This window comes from Lagenorhynchus albirostris, chromosome 4 (genome assembly GCF_949774975.1).
Source record: "Lagenorhynchus albirostris chromosome 4, mLagAlb1.1, whole genome shotgun sequence".
Classification (NCBI taxonomy): Eukaryota; Metazoa; Chordata; class Mammalia; order Artiodactyla; family Delphinidae; genus Lagenorhynchus; species Lagenorhynchus albirostris.
The window spans coordinates 25,610,261-25,625,357 of NC_083098.1; the positions used below are offsets into that span (position 1 = coordinate 25,610,261).

The following is a 15,097-nucleotide window of genomic DNA, read 5'->3' on the forward strand; positions in this document are numbered from 1 at the left end:
ATCATCCACCAGGGCTTTCCCTGCTAAACAGAGGTCAACCCTGGAATATTGGAGATATTTCTAGTAACAACCATGGAGACACCCTTGAGAGAAAATCCCAGATTAGAAGAAGCTGGCATCTGAGCCACATGTCACACGTCACCTGTGCATGACCTGTCAAAGGAGGATGTCTACGTACAGAGGCTTACACATTTCTACCTCGTTCCTGACTGTTCTGAGCTGCACAAAAAGATGGAACACAGTTGTAAGCCAGCAGAAATAAAGGTGGGAGAACTCAGGGAAATGAAGAAAAGAAAGGCACAGCCCTCTTTAGATCCTTGAAAAGAAGATTTAAACTCTTCACAGTGACACCGTATTAAAGAGTTCCGGAAGCACAGTGTCTCAACTATAACCGTTCAACGTAGAGGTCATGGGTGGGAGGAAAAACGGCAGAGCGTGACACCTACAGGACAATGGCGTATAGAAATAGAGAAAAGTACCGAGGAAAGTTTGGTGTGATAAGAAGGAAGAAACCTCAAATGGCAGCAATGCACAAAGTAGTTTGAGGCTATATGTATTTAAAAAAAAAAAAAAGATCCACTGTTTAAAGGATGAGTTTTAACTTCTTTGAAAACTCAAAGATAAGTTGAGAAGGATTGACTGCCAGTGAAAAACTCTCCAGTCAACACTTGTGTCAGGGCAGCTACATACAGTGGTGCAGGCTGTGCACTGCACAAAGGTACCTTACTGGGTGGGTGGGGGGCGTGGGTACTTAACATCACAGACAACAAAGATTTACATATTTATTATGTCAGTATTCCAGTAGATGGCAGTGTCTTGAGCAAAGGCGCTTTTAAAACTTTTCAATGGCCCACCAACCAGCTTTGACTTCACCAAAAAAGCACTGAATGTCCTAACTGGAGGGATTCCATGAAATTAGTAGCAATTTCCAATTTTTAGAAACAAAATTCTGTGCCTTTAATTTTAACGTTAGAAAATATAAAGAAAAAAAAAAAGAAAATATAAAGGGTAAAGAGACTATAGGGAGAGCTACTCCAAAATCACCAATTTCATTTGCTCTGTTTCCTGTTTATTTTCTTAATTGCTTCCATCTAATCCAGTGTTCTTTATGTGTAATCTTTTACTTCTTAAGGTAATGGAGCATGGTTCTCTTATGCCTTCTAAAAAATGAAAAGGGGAAATTGCACAGATTGAAGCCGCACATCACGCTCGTACAAATTTGTGCAATTTCTATTACTGACTCATAAATATTTAAGGACAGGCACCCAAACAATCACACTGGAAAATTCTATATTGGACACCTCCAAGTATGTATGTCTTTTAGTAAACTCTGTAAGTGCCATTATCTAAATCACAGAAAAATAGCCCACATTTCAAATTCTGAAAATTGGGCAAATTAAATGTGGGTCGGCACAGCATGACAGGACTCTACCTTTCTGATTTTCCCACTTCTGCTTTCTGTCTAGTAATGGAGAAAAAAACCAATTCAGGTAAAGACTTCCTTGCTTTTGGAATAGAGCAAGCCAGGTGTGAGAAGTTTTTCTTATAGGCCTGCAATCTTATAGCCCCATGGACGCTGCATTATTAATGGGGAAGAGAGAGAACAAATAACCAAGAGAGGGTTCCTGGCAGCCACTGCTTGAAGTTCATGGTGTTACACAACATCGAGCATGTCCAATTCACCTGCCAGGAGCCATCTGATTCTTACTCTAGGGTTCCATTTTCCTATTTCGATCTTATCCAGCATCTGACTGGGTGATGGTCCATGTCAGAAGATGTAGATCTTCTTTTTATTCCATTAAACTTTGGGATCTGGTTATGATAGCATGCCTCATATATTTTCATCTACAAGTGATCATATTAGCTGGTTATCTGCTCCCAGCAGAACCTAGGGTTGTGTTGGGAAAGGAAATCGAAAAATCAAGATTGCATTAGTCTTTTAAGCATTCAGTCCTTCTGTTCTCATGGGACTGGGCGGACCTTCTCCCCATCTCATTTGTCAGGTAGAATGGCATTAAGAATGCCACCGGCTATCTCAAAGGGGACGCACAGACTTCTTTACACTTAGGTTGAATTTTCTAGACTCTAAGGTTAAACAGGCAGACGAACTGCCGTTTAGCATTTACAGTGAAGCTCCATCTGAAGGACTGATTCAATGGAGGTGCTCCTAGGAGGGCACAGACAAGGGTGGAAGGAAGGGAAAGGTCAAGGCATTGGTGAGCAGGACCATGGGACCCAATCATCCCGGCTGCTAAGTAGATTGATTTCTCTGCCTGGCCACATGGGATACCCTGGTGGATGGTTTTCTCCTTTACTTTTGGGAAGATGATCCTAACTGAAGCAGCTGAGTCTAAGCTCTTAGGATAATTTTTTAAAAAGGCGTTCTCAAACCAGTTCTTCCAATGATGTCTAGGATTTGCTTCAAAATAATCTACGGGGAAGAAGAACAAAAGGAAGGGATGGATGAAACATGAACTGATAATTATTTAAACTTGATCATGGGTACATTCTCTATTCTTGTATCTGTTTGAAATTTTCCATTGTAAGAGTTTTTGAAAAATGAGGTCAAGAGCCAATGATCCAGAAACTTGCTAGTTATTAGTTTCAACCCTTAGCTTTACCTAGAACTTCTTTTAAAAAATGGCTAACGGGGCTTCCCTGGTGGTGCAGTGGTTGAGAGTCTGCCTGCCCATGCAGGGGACGCGGGTTCGTGCCCCGGTCCGGGAAGATCCCACATGACGCGGAGCGGCTGGGCCCGTGAGACATGGCAGCTGAGCCTGCGCGTCTGGAGCCTGTGCTCCGCGACGGGAGAGGCCACAGCAGTGAGAGGCCCGCGTACCACAAAAAAAAAAAAAAAAGGCTAACAAGGAATCAACATCATTTTCTCTTTCCATGTCTCGCCATCTTATAATCGAGGAATTAACAAACAGCAGAATGGCCAATGGACAGCTGTGACGAGGGAGGACTGGATGAGGACAGAGGTGCAGTCATCAGCCCTTATGGGATGGGGAGTTACCTGTACGCACATCCATGGGCTTCATGTTGCCTTGGTGCCCGGGCATGGAAACCAGCACCCCCATATCTCATTGGTAAGCATACATTGGAACTGCCAGAGACAGAGTGTTTCACACTTGGGTTGCTACACTTTTTCTTCATTCTTGTGTTTGGCATAAGAGTCAAGATTAATAATGATTAACAACAGTGGGGCAAGTTGTGGGTTGATAAAGGACAGAGAGAGAATTGGAGAGAATCCGTTTCTTTTTTCAGCATTGCACATCTCTTGTCTCCTCTGGTTCCCCTGGATCTCCAGATCCCAGAGGCAGATCTCACTGAGTGGAAGGGCTCAGGCACCCATCAGCATTTGGAAGCGCCTGATCTCAATACTGCACTGAGGCCGGCGTCCAAGGCTGCCCTTCACAAGTCAACTGTCTTAAATGTGCCCAGCCACTCTGAAACATGGACAATTCCGAACTTTGATTCCCATGATGAGCCATCGCTCTGGACAGTCAGCTTCTTCCAGGAACTGAAACGTGGGAGATCTGATAACTAACCAAACATCCCACTAAGGACTTAAAAAATCTGGAGGTATGGGAAGTTGGGGGCTCGATGTAAATCTTTCTGGAAAGTATCACAGATCGTACCTTAAAACATAACCCCTTGTGCTGACCTTGTGCAGTCCTCTTCCAAAAATAAGAGCTTCTTCCGAAACGGGAATCAAAAAAGAAGAGAGTTGGCGTTTTTTCCCCTTATTTCTGCTATCGGTTAACTCGGGTTAAAGAGGATGTCCTGGCACAAGGCAGCTTGATTCTATTCCGCCTGAAGTAATGAGGTGAGAAGGTAAAAAGAGATCTCTTTGAGGAGAGGCTAATTGGGCAAGTTGCCTACTCAAAGGAAAAATAAAAACACACCAAGGATTTTGTAGAAGAAAAATAAACCGAGAAACCTATAACACGGATTTCTGCACACCACACTGTAGGGGTGGGGAAGCTCATAGGAAGCACCTCTTGTGTTGCATTGGGCAAAAGATCTGATTTGGATCTCTTCTTACGCATAATCTCCCAGCAACAGGAGAATTTAAGGATTGCTTCGTTTTTTGCCAAATGGCTAAAAAAAACCCCTCTCTTCTACCCTGTAATTATGCTTCAGCTCCAGCCAAGGCAACCGAGGCTAGGAGGTATTGTACATTTCACTTGTTTGGGGCTAGTTCAAACCTCCTCTTACCTCGTCCCAGAGAACACCTGAAAAGCGTAATAACAGGGTCTCGCAGCATACCTTTCTGCTAGGTAAATATGATCGTGTAATCTTAAAGATCCGGCAGAAAGCCTCCATAGGAGATGGGGCTGGAGTCCTGCCCAGATCCCCTTTACCGCACTGGTGCACTCACCCTGCATCCCCAGGGGTGCCGGCTGCTCGTAGTGAGAACTGCCCTCCCCGTTGGAGCCCCCCCCCTCACCTGGCAGGCTACACATCCCCTGATGAAGTTAGTGGATAATGAGGGGGCCCCCTTACCTCAAGGCAGGATTTACTCTGTGGTGCAATTCATTCTCCAGAATTCTCTGCGGGAGACAACCACCCCTAGAATCCTTGCTCAGCTCCCCTTCCCTCTCCAGCCCCATCCCATCCCTGCAGGTCCCTCTGAGAGCACGCCCTCCATAACACACCCGCACAGGGATCCCTGTCTCGGGCTCCGCTTCTAGGGAACCTGACCTGTGACACTTCAGGAAGCCTAGGGAAGCAACTTAAAATGGACACCTCTTATTTTTAATCTGCCGTCTTTCGACGTCTACCAATCTGGCCCATTTCATGTGTTTAGACTCACGAACATAAGCATAGATACCAAAAAAAAAAAAAAATAGCCTTAGGATTACATGGAGAAGGCTGCTGGAATCTATAGTAGCTCACATCTCCTATTTGGGCATCCAACTGAACAAAGTCCCCTCTCCATCCCCCAGACCCATTTCCCAACACAACGCACAGACCAGATGGAAAGACTCATTCCCCATCTGCGTACTTATACACGGAGGCAAGCCTAACACCATGCTTGGGTTAGAGTCAGGTTCTGTCCCTAATACTATATGAACCCTGGGCGACTCTGTTTTAATTACTGTTTAATATTTGATAGTCCCAAATGCCGATTCACAGAGTTAAAAAGAAGCAAAGACTCGCGTTAACGGTGTTCAAATGAACACCGTTCATGTGCCCGGTGACGGTCCGAGGTCGACTCATATCACATCCAAAGGAAAAACACTGTTGATCTTCCGTCGCAAGAATTAAATCACAAAACCAAGCAACGGCTCCCAGGAGGAAGAATCTAAGTTTGCTCAGGAAAGTGAAGTTCCTTGACTTAAAGCCTGCCAAGGGGGAGACTGCCTCTCCCCTGAGCTCCCTTTCCACAGAGGTGGGTCTGCACTCGTTGGCACCTGCCTGCAACAGTTCAGGTCTGGGTGGTTACGAGCCTCAGGATGGGTGGCAGTACTGACCCGTCCTTTTCCTTTCAGGCGGCAGACTGATGGGCAGCCCAGCCTGGCTGACCTTCTCTTAAACTGCCTTTGGCAAATGGAAAGCTTCCTTAACCTACAGTTGTTAGTGATGTCAGCTTTCCTGCAATTTCTGAAAGCATTGTCTTTCTTCTGCTTTTTACATTTTTGCCCTCCTAACAATGCAGTGAGTTAAAAAGCTGGGATGTCCCTGGTGACAAGTTATCAGTCCACAGCTGCAAAGCTACTTAGGAACACAGTTCAACCTCGGTCTACCCACCGACTGAGGCTTTCCTGAGATACAGACCCAGCTCCCAAATACAGCCACCCACTTCAACTCTCCGGTCAGGAAACTTCTGTCAAGAGGATAATATTGTCTACTTCACACAATCATTGTAAGGAATAAACAATAATAGCATAAGGAAAACTCTCCAGCAAAGTGACACATTTAGATGTTTAATAACTGTGAATGGCCTTCCCCCTTGGTACCCCTTGGTTCCCCCCAAGCTACCGTAACATCCTTTGCGTTTTGTGTTGTTTCCACCAACCAAAGTTCAAACACAAAATGATGATAAAGGGGTGACTTGAACCCAGTGGGAGAGAACGGTTTGAGGAATGTTGCTCAAACTGTGACGTGGGCCTCAAGGCCCCCAGAGGGAGTCTTCCGAGGGGACTCCACAGTGGCCTACCTGGTGGTCGTCCGGATGGTGTTTTCTTTCGTGTGAGTGTGCTCTTTGCTCACCTTCTCTGTAAAGAGAAAGGATGAAACAGACACCTCTTAGGTTGTTCTGACTCGATTTGTGTGTTTAAGGCTGAAGCAGAAACATCCTCCACATTCCTCTTTCTCTGTTGTGGTTTTCTTTTGGTTTCTTTTTTAAACATTCAAACCATTCCTGTCTTATTGGTAAAGACAGGCAACAAAAGCATGTCGATAGCATCCACCAAAATAGTTTATTAAAAACCAATCAAAGGGAAAGAATTACTAACAAAGTACAACTGTGTTGTCTGATTTTCATCAGGCCTCAGTAAGTACATGTACACACACACACACACACACACAGAGATGTGCATAAAGATAGTTATTTCTCTTATATTTTTCCCCAGCTGAAAATGTCTGCTTTTCTCTGATTCAGCATGAAAACTGCAGTTGTTGCAACTGTTCCGCTTCTGACTTGGATGACAACCTTTAAGCATTCTGTATTGTCAGGCCCCTTTGTGAGACGGGATATAAAAACAAACGTAAGACCTCTGGGTGCGAGAGTCATCGAGTGCACATTCTGATAAATGTCACAGGGGACAAAAAGTATCATTAGACAAGAGGAGGTAAACTCTGTCTTGAGGTCTGAATCTACCAGCTGTCAGAAATTATTTAATTAGCTTTCAGGAACACAAAAGTTGACCTCTGGTCTTCCCCGTCCAGTTCAAATGTTAGGATTCTGCCCTGACGTTCACAGCTCTGGGTGGCTTCTTTTAAGTCTCCAGAGGAAACCTGGCCACCTCTACAAGGGTTTCAGATTTCAACAGCAGGGCAAGTGAAAAACTCCTAATCTTACGGATTTGGGGGACAATTTTAAACAAAGATATACGCTGTCCCGTGTTTTTTAACACTGGTCTGAAGCTGCTGTGTGCATATTTGCGTGGACAATTCCTTTCTGTCCGTTCAACAGTGACAATGAGGGTGAATCTGGATTCACAGGCAGTGTTCTTTCAGAGAGCAGGAAATCGGGGCTAAATGACTTGCTTGAGGTCACCCAGGCAGTCAGTGACAGCGCCAGGGTGAGAACTCTCAGACACAAAGTTTTTAGCTGATAGTAGACCATGATAATGTACTGCTAGAGACAGAGACTTTTTTCAAAGAATCACACTGGCCTCACTCTTGCAGATTTGAACTGCTAAATCATTTTCAAAGTTATATTGTTTTTAGAGATGCTTTCAGCCTGTTTTTTTTTTTTTTTTTAAAGCAAAGCATCTTGCATGTTTGGAGTTTTTTGGAACTTGCAAAGATCTATGTGGCCTATTCAGTTTACTGACTTAACTCTTTCCACCTCTCTGAGCTCTGCACAAACACAGTCCTTGTTTGAGAACTCCGAGGCTGCCATTTTCGGCACCGACTGATAACTTTACAGCTATGGGGGCGTGTCATGAGGCCAACGAGAAGGTGAGCTATCACGATGCCTTGCAGATTCTAGCTTCTTTCCTCTTTTCTGGTATTTTTCTTAGGGGAGAAAAGTCAATACTTAAATAATGAGGCATTTAATGGGTGTTTTAAATCTGTTAGCCATAACAAAACAGAGTTTATCAAATATTAGTAACAAACTCTACGGATGCCTGAATTTCAGTATGTAGGCCAATGCTTGACCAAGGACAAAGTATCTGTATTTCTATATAAGTCTGAATCTTATATGAGTCTCTTTCATCCATCTCAATCACATTCAAGCAATAACGGCACATTAAATTTGACAAAGAGCCTGCAGCTTGAATGAGGTGATAAAGAGAACAACTTAGGTGCTAGAACCCTCACCTATTCTATCAAGACACTTAGCTGAGCTGGAATAGGTGATTCCTTAGCTTTTTAATAGGTGATCACTTAGCTGATTCCTAAATGTTGACTTCTGAGTATTTGAAGTAGAAAAAGTTGGTTTACAGGAAATGTCCTACTATGTTATAGCTGGAAAAGAGTCCTCACAGTTTCATCTTTTGCCTTCCCCTTTCCTTGATTTTTTTTTTTTGGCAAGCTACCGTAACATCTCATTAATTCCGACCACACTAATTTGGAATTCACGGTAACTCAGTCACTGTTGGAGTAAACTGAAGTTTATCTTTTGCACATTAGGAAAACAAAAAAAAGGCCGTTAATCAGATCAACTGCCTAAACAAAATTAGAGGTAAGACGTTTAGTCCAGGCAACAGGGATCATTTGCACGCAGTTGAATAGGTTCCAGTTTCAAATGATTCTTAACTATTTACTAAAGAAAGTCTGGCAGGAGTCCTACCTGGCAGCCTTTGATGAACTCTTCGTTTGAGAGGTCGTATACACGTTAAAGTAACAAAATGGATTTCTGTCTAAAAAATTCTATAATGCTGGTGTTTTCACTTCGTTAGAGTGGCTTTCCCTCCAATTAGTCCCCATTATTGACTTTTTTTTTTGTTTTCCTCGAGGAAACGTACCTGACAGTTGAAAAAGAAGCTCCGAAGCCATCTTCACAGAGATGTCCTGACTGAAGAGGTTTCTCTCTGGGGGGACTCTGCTTTCTGGCATCTTCTGTAAGGGTTCAGTTTTCTCTCGCCCAATTAAAGTGCTATAGCCAACACTGCGGCTGGGTGATATTGAGGCCTGCGAGTCCTGGATGTCCACCTCCATGGGTTCCTCTTTGATCTTCACCATCTGAGTGTCCTTGTAGCTTTCCGCTGCAAACAGGTGAATGAAGAACAAAAACGCCAGAGTTTCTTAATTCTGAACCAAACCCAGTTTCTAATCACAGAGAGAGCTACGAGGCTTGAGTCAGGGAGCAGTTTAGAAGACAGCGCCGTGGCACAACTGGAACACAGTTTGAAAAACTTCTACTTTAATCTATCTGGTTTCCAGAAAAGGAAGGAACCTGAAGCTCAGAGAAATCAGGGGACTTGCCCAAGGCCACACAAATGGCAACAGAACCAGGCCTGCTGCTACAGATCTAGAACCAGGTTTCTTGACCAAAGTCTCCCAGTCACTCCCACACACTCCTTCCTCTCTGCCATGATGCTTCCAGGACTTACAGAGAACACAACGAATATCTGTCCTTGTTTTATAATGTACTCAATTTCAGTGAATCATTTAAGAGCCAGCATATTCATACTATGATTTTCTCCCTCTATTTTGAAAGCTCTGATCAATGTTTTTTCTTTCTCTTCTAGGGCACCTAAATTAATAAAGGATAAATAGGGTTGATTCAACTGAGACATTTACACCTTGCTGGGAGCTAGTAATCCTCAAGACCACCTAGGATGTTAATTGCAGCGCAAGGATTAACACTTAGAAAAACAGCGATCTTACAAGTTATAATAACTGTTCAACTTACTGACTGCTCTGGCTTTAGGTGTGGCCATTGAACGTTTGGTCTTTAGTTTGAAACATACGTTTACTTTGCAAGGCTGGAGTGTCTTTATGTTCATACGTTCCTTAGAGCTAATGGGAGAACATCTTGGAAACAAGGTGGGACAATTAGCGCGTTAATTTGGGTCACTTTAAAATAAGGCCACACTTTCAAATTGGTAAGCATTTATTAGTTATTACTGTGTCCTCAGCGTTCTGGAAAACACAGAAACCAAAAAGGATCTGATAGATGGACAAGACAGACAGATAGATAGATAGGGTAGTGGGTTGAATCGTGGCCCCCCAAAACGATATGACTATGTCATAACCCCAGGAACTTGTGAATGTGACCTTATACGGAAAAAAGGTATTTGTAGCTGTGATTAAGGATCTCAAGATAAGATGATCCTGGATTATCCAGGTGGGCCCTAAATCCAATGACAAGTGTCCATATAATAGACAGAAGAGGACAAGACACAGACACAGTGGAAAAGGCCACGTGAGGACAGAGACAGTGCTGTCAGACTGACTGTCTGTGTCTCCCCTCCAAATTAATATGCTGAAACCTAATCACCAATGTGACGATATTTGGAAGTGGGGCCTTTGGGAGGTGATTAGGTCATGAGGGTGGAGTCCTCAAGGATGGGGGTTAATGCCCTTATAAAGAAGACCCCGGACAGCTCCCTCACCCCTCCCTGCATGTGAGGACTCAGTGCAGAGATGCCTGACAATGAACCAGGAAGAGGGCTCTCACCTGACCGTGTTGGCACCCTGACCCTCGACTTCCAGATGCCAGAACTGTGAGAAATACCTGTCTGTTGTTTACAAGCTACCCAGTCTGTGATGTTCTGTTACAGCAGCCGGAACGGACTAAGAGAGACTGGAGTTTTGCTGCCACAAGCTAAGGATTGCCTGGTGTCACCAGAAACTGGAGGGAGTGAGGAAAGATTCTCCCCTAGAGCCTTCAGATTTCAGACTCCTGGCCCCCATTTCTGTTGTTTTAAGCTACGGAGTTTGTGGTAATTTGTGACGGATGGATGGATAGACAGACAGATATAACTAACTATAAGAGGCAACATAAAGCAGGTGCTGATCTTGGGACAGTTAGGAGATACGACAGGGGAAATCTCATTGCTGTAAGCTGGGTAGTCAGAGAAAGCTACGCTCTCCTTGCCAAGGATGAGACAGGTGAAAGTCAAGTACGTGCGTACTTTATTGATTTGCAATAAAGAAGACAGTGGAGTACTTTAAATTAAATGATTAAAATTAATGTGGTGCTATCCATAAGATCTCATGTAAGAAGTGTGCTAATTGTGCTTTTTTTCTTCCTGACATATTACACATGCTTCTCAGAGAAAACGACTTGTTTTTTTGTCAGCAACTAAACTTCAGGCAACTGTTATATTTAATTTAAATCCTTTTCCCCTCCCTGTATTCCTGCCAAGCTGTTTTTTTCTTTTTTCTCTGCATGTCTGTGAAGCTCAGAAAAACCAAGTCCATTGATTCAATCATGCTAAAAAAAAAAAAAAAGAAGAAGAATATAAAGCTTTCCAAGTTACATGCCTGGCTTCTCTGCCTTTATTTCTAGTCCCTGATTCTTTCCTGAGTACTGACGACACCCCCTGTCCACTTAGGGATTTGGGGACCTGACAGCCATCCTGACCTTCCCTTAGATCACCCATAGGTGCAGTCACCCCACACAATGCCCTGTTTGTGTCCCCTCAAACTACTTAGGATTTGGAAAATAAACAGTGGGGTCAGTGTCACAGGTACATAATGATGTCTCTGAACCTTGCAAGTCATTCCAAGGCCTGAAGACAAACACAAAGGGATACTAGAAAGATTCATTTTGTTAAAAAAATAAAAATCTCAACAACATAAAAAGAGCAAAGCTAGAAAGAAGCTCCATTATTTATATCCCCCAAACCCCCTTTCCCCCAGCTTTGCCCCTGGATTAAACACCACCTGGCTCCCTGGTGGCACAGGGGTTAAGAATCTGCCGACCAATGCAGGGAACACGGGTTCGAGCCCTGGTCCGGGAAGATCCCACATGCCGCGGAGCAACTAAGCCCGTGCGCCACAACTACTGAGCCTGCGCTCTAGAGCCCGCGAGCCACAACTACTGAGCCCACATGCCACAACTACTTAAGCCTGCACGCCTACAGCCTGTGCTCCACAACGAGACAAGCCACCGCAATGAGAAGCCCGCACACCGCAAGGAAGAGTAGCCCCCGCTCTCCGCAACTAGAGAAAGCCCGCGTGCAGCAACGAAGACCCAATGCAGCCAAAAATAAACACATTAATAAATTAATTAAAAAAAAACCCAAAACCAAAAAACCCACCTGGCTATTTGTGCCACCGGATTTAATGAAATCTGTTTTTAAAAGCTACTTGGGATAATTTCAAATATGACTTTCCATGAAGTGCTTTCTGCTCTTCCTTATGACAACTCTTGACTTTTCAACTATGCACAAAACACTGATCACTGAGTGAAGTAAGTCAGAAAGAGAAAAACAAATACCACATGCTAACACATATATATGGAATCTAAAAAAAAAAAAGTTCTGAAGAACCTAGGGGCAGGACAGGAATAAAGACGCGGACCTAGAGAATGGACTTGAAGATATGGGGAGGGGGAAGGGTAAGCTGGGACGAAGTGAGAGAGTGGCATGGACATATATATACTACAAAATGTAAAATAGATAGCTAGTGGGAAGCAGCCGCATAGCACAGGGAGATCAGCTCAGTGCTTTGTGTCCACCTAGAGAGGTGGGAGAGGGAAGGTGGGAGGGAGACGCAAGAGGGAGGAGATATGGGGATATATGTATATGTATAGCTGATTCACTTTGTTATACAGCAGAAACTAACACACCATTGTAAAGCAATTATACTCCAATAAAGATGCTTAAAAAACCCCCCAAACCCTTTAGCATTTGTAATCTACCCGACAGACTCCAGACTCACCGAGAAGACTTTTCAAACTGACATCTCAATGGGCAAGTGAGACATGATTCAATAAATATTTTTATAGTCCTTGCTCTTGTATGCAATAGCATCATTGCCAAGTGTTTTCTTGCCTTTTTTCAAAAAGCAGGTTTCTCAACCTCAGCCCTATGGACATTTGAAGCCAGATACTTCTTTGCTGTGGGAGGCTGTGCTGTGCACTGTAGGGTGTTTAGCACATCTCTGGTCTCTACTCTCTACAAACGAGGAGTGCCAGCCCCCTAGCTGTGACAACTACAAGTAACTCCAGACATCGCCAATGTCCTCTGGAGGGCAAAACCGCAGCTGTAAAGTTTTTGCCACACTCTTGTTTTCACCCCTTCTCCTCTTCCCGCCCCCAATTAATCAGGACCCAAGGCAAAGCAGAAAGAGGCAGCTCCTCCTAAGTTCCAACTTGGTTGATCACCATCTCAGGCCAGCTGGCCGAGGATGCGGGAGGCAGCTGACTTGGGAACACAGTTTCTGCTACAGATCTCACTTGGTCCCCAGGCCAGCTCAGTCCCTGTTGCCTGGGGCGTCCTAACACAGCAATGGTTGAATACCTCACTCCACTCACTCTTAGCTTTGACTCCCAGGCCACAAATACGAACTCAACTCCAGTGGGCTCTACTGCTACTTCAAGAGAGAACCTGGCATGTGGGAAGAGATGAGAGAGTGTTAACAGTGCCTGATGCCTGGGAGGGGGTGTAGGTGACTGTTTACCTCAACGCTTATTTGTCTTCTGTAATTTTTCTGTGATGAATATGGATATCTTGTCATTCACCTAATTTTTTTTTAAAATGGAAAACACATACACCCATAAAAAGATGCTCTTTCCTCTTTAGAAGTGTACAGAACAGTGTGCATGTCTGGTAGCATTGGAAGAGTTGGTTCGTGGCTCCAACAAGCCCTATTCAAACTCTGCTTGGCAACAGAAGGGGAAAAATGCAACAGGAATGCCATAATACTGTTTTCTTTCCTGCCTTCATAAACACAACATATATTAGCTATCAAACTGGATTATTTCATTCATCAGTCACTTGGCCATTCTGTAATCTTTTTTCTTTTTTTTTTTTTTAACATTTTTACTGGAGTATAATTGCTTTATAATGGTGTGTTAGTTTCTGCTGCATAACAAAGTGAATCTGCTATATGTATCCATATATCCCCATACCCCCTGCCTCTTGCGTCTCCCTCCCACCCTCCCTATCCCACCCCTCTAGGTGGTCACAAAGCACTGAGCTGATCTCCCTGTGCTATGCGGCTGCTTCCCACTAGCTATCTATTTTACATTTGGTAGTGTATATATGTCTATGTCGCTCTCTCACTTCGTCCCAGCTTACCCTTCGCCCTCCCCGTGTCCTCAAGTCCGTTCTCTACGTCTGCGTCTTTATTCCTGTCCTGCCCCTAGGTGTAATCTTTTATCAATGTCTACTATGTACTCAGAACTATGATAGATGATTCATGGGATTCAGAGACAAGTAAGACAAGGTTCTTGCCCTCAAGCAGTTTAAATCCAAATGAATGTACGATCAAGACAAGTATCAACAGCCCTCTCACACAAGAAGTGAAATTAAAACACAGTGTGGGAAGAGGGGTCGAGGAAGACCACGGACCAAAGCACAAAGGTGGAATTGTACTCGACCGGGGGCGTCCAGGGAATAGATATCACACTGTCCGTTCGGCTGCAGCGCCAACATTGAGAGGTGGAGCTGGCTCCGTGGGTAAGCGGGACTCGTGAGGTGTCAACGGAAAAGCAACTCTAGCTTTGTCTGCCGTTGTCTCTTTAAACCTGCCTGGCAGGAAAATGTTCGTCACCTGGTCCTGGGTGAAATCTCAGTCAGGCCCATAACCTGATAATTCTTAGATAATACAAAGCCTTACAGCCCTTTAAACAGCAAAGGAATGGTCTTGATTCGGAATCCGGAAGGCTCAACCCCACAGGTTAAGCCCCAGTTCAGCCTTTCCGCGAAGGTGATCCCAGCTCTTCCCTGGAAGGGCCCACAGGTCGCCTGTGACTGGGGGGAAACAGTGGGTTCTGCACCCTCTCCCTGTTTTCTCACACCCTCCCCAGCACTCTAGCTGCCCTTCCTGAACCTACAACTGGAGAAGCAGGAGAGGGGAGGGGAGGCAAAGCTCTTCCCTCGCTGACCTGATCTAGAATGGTTTTATCCTCTGGAGGCAAGCAGACATTTCTCTCATGGGATTCTCCCATCGGGTCTTCGGAGACCTTTAACCTGGCGGTGATCTCTCCCTGCACTTCCTTTAACTGGCTGACCGGCCTCTAGCCTGGGCTCACTGATTTCCTCCACCACCTGTGGGGATCCACCTGTGGGCCTCCATCTCAAGGCAGGCAAGGTTACCATCAACTCTCTGTGCAGCACCCCAAGACAGCATTTAAAACAACACCCCTGTTGACCCTCCTGTGGGAATCTGGTCCACACTGGGGCCTCCTTATTTGATCACACAAAAAGGGGGAGTTCAGGTCCCATGCAGCCCAGCAGCCTCTCTCTTCCACTCAGACACCAAGGCAATTTGCCCTCTAGATTCCCCAGGCTGACATCAG

At 44.6% G+C, this 15,097-nt stretch overlaps 1 protein-coding gene across 1 annotated transcript in view; it reads right to left on the bottom strand.

Annotated features, from left to right (window-relative positions):
• The window catches only part of ZNF827 (zinc finger protein 827), a 180,886-nt gene that overhangs the window by 75,926 nt on the left and 89,863 nt on the right, over window positions 1-15,097 (bottom strand). Inside the window, exons 6-7 of the mRNA XM_060147712.1 lie at window positions 8,646-8,885; window positions 6,167-6,224 (exon numbers count right to left, since the gene is read on the bottom strand). Of these exons, the coding sequence (XP_060003695.1) occupies window positions 6,167-6,224; window positions 8,646-8,885 (298 nt within the window). The remainder of the gene's footprint in view (window positions 1-6,166; window positions 6,225-8,645; window positions 8,886-15,097) is intronic.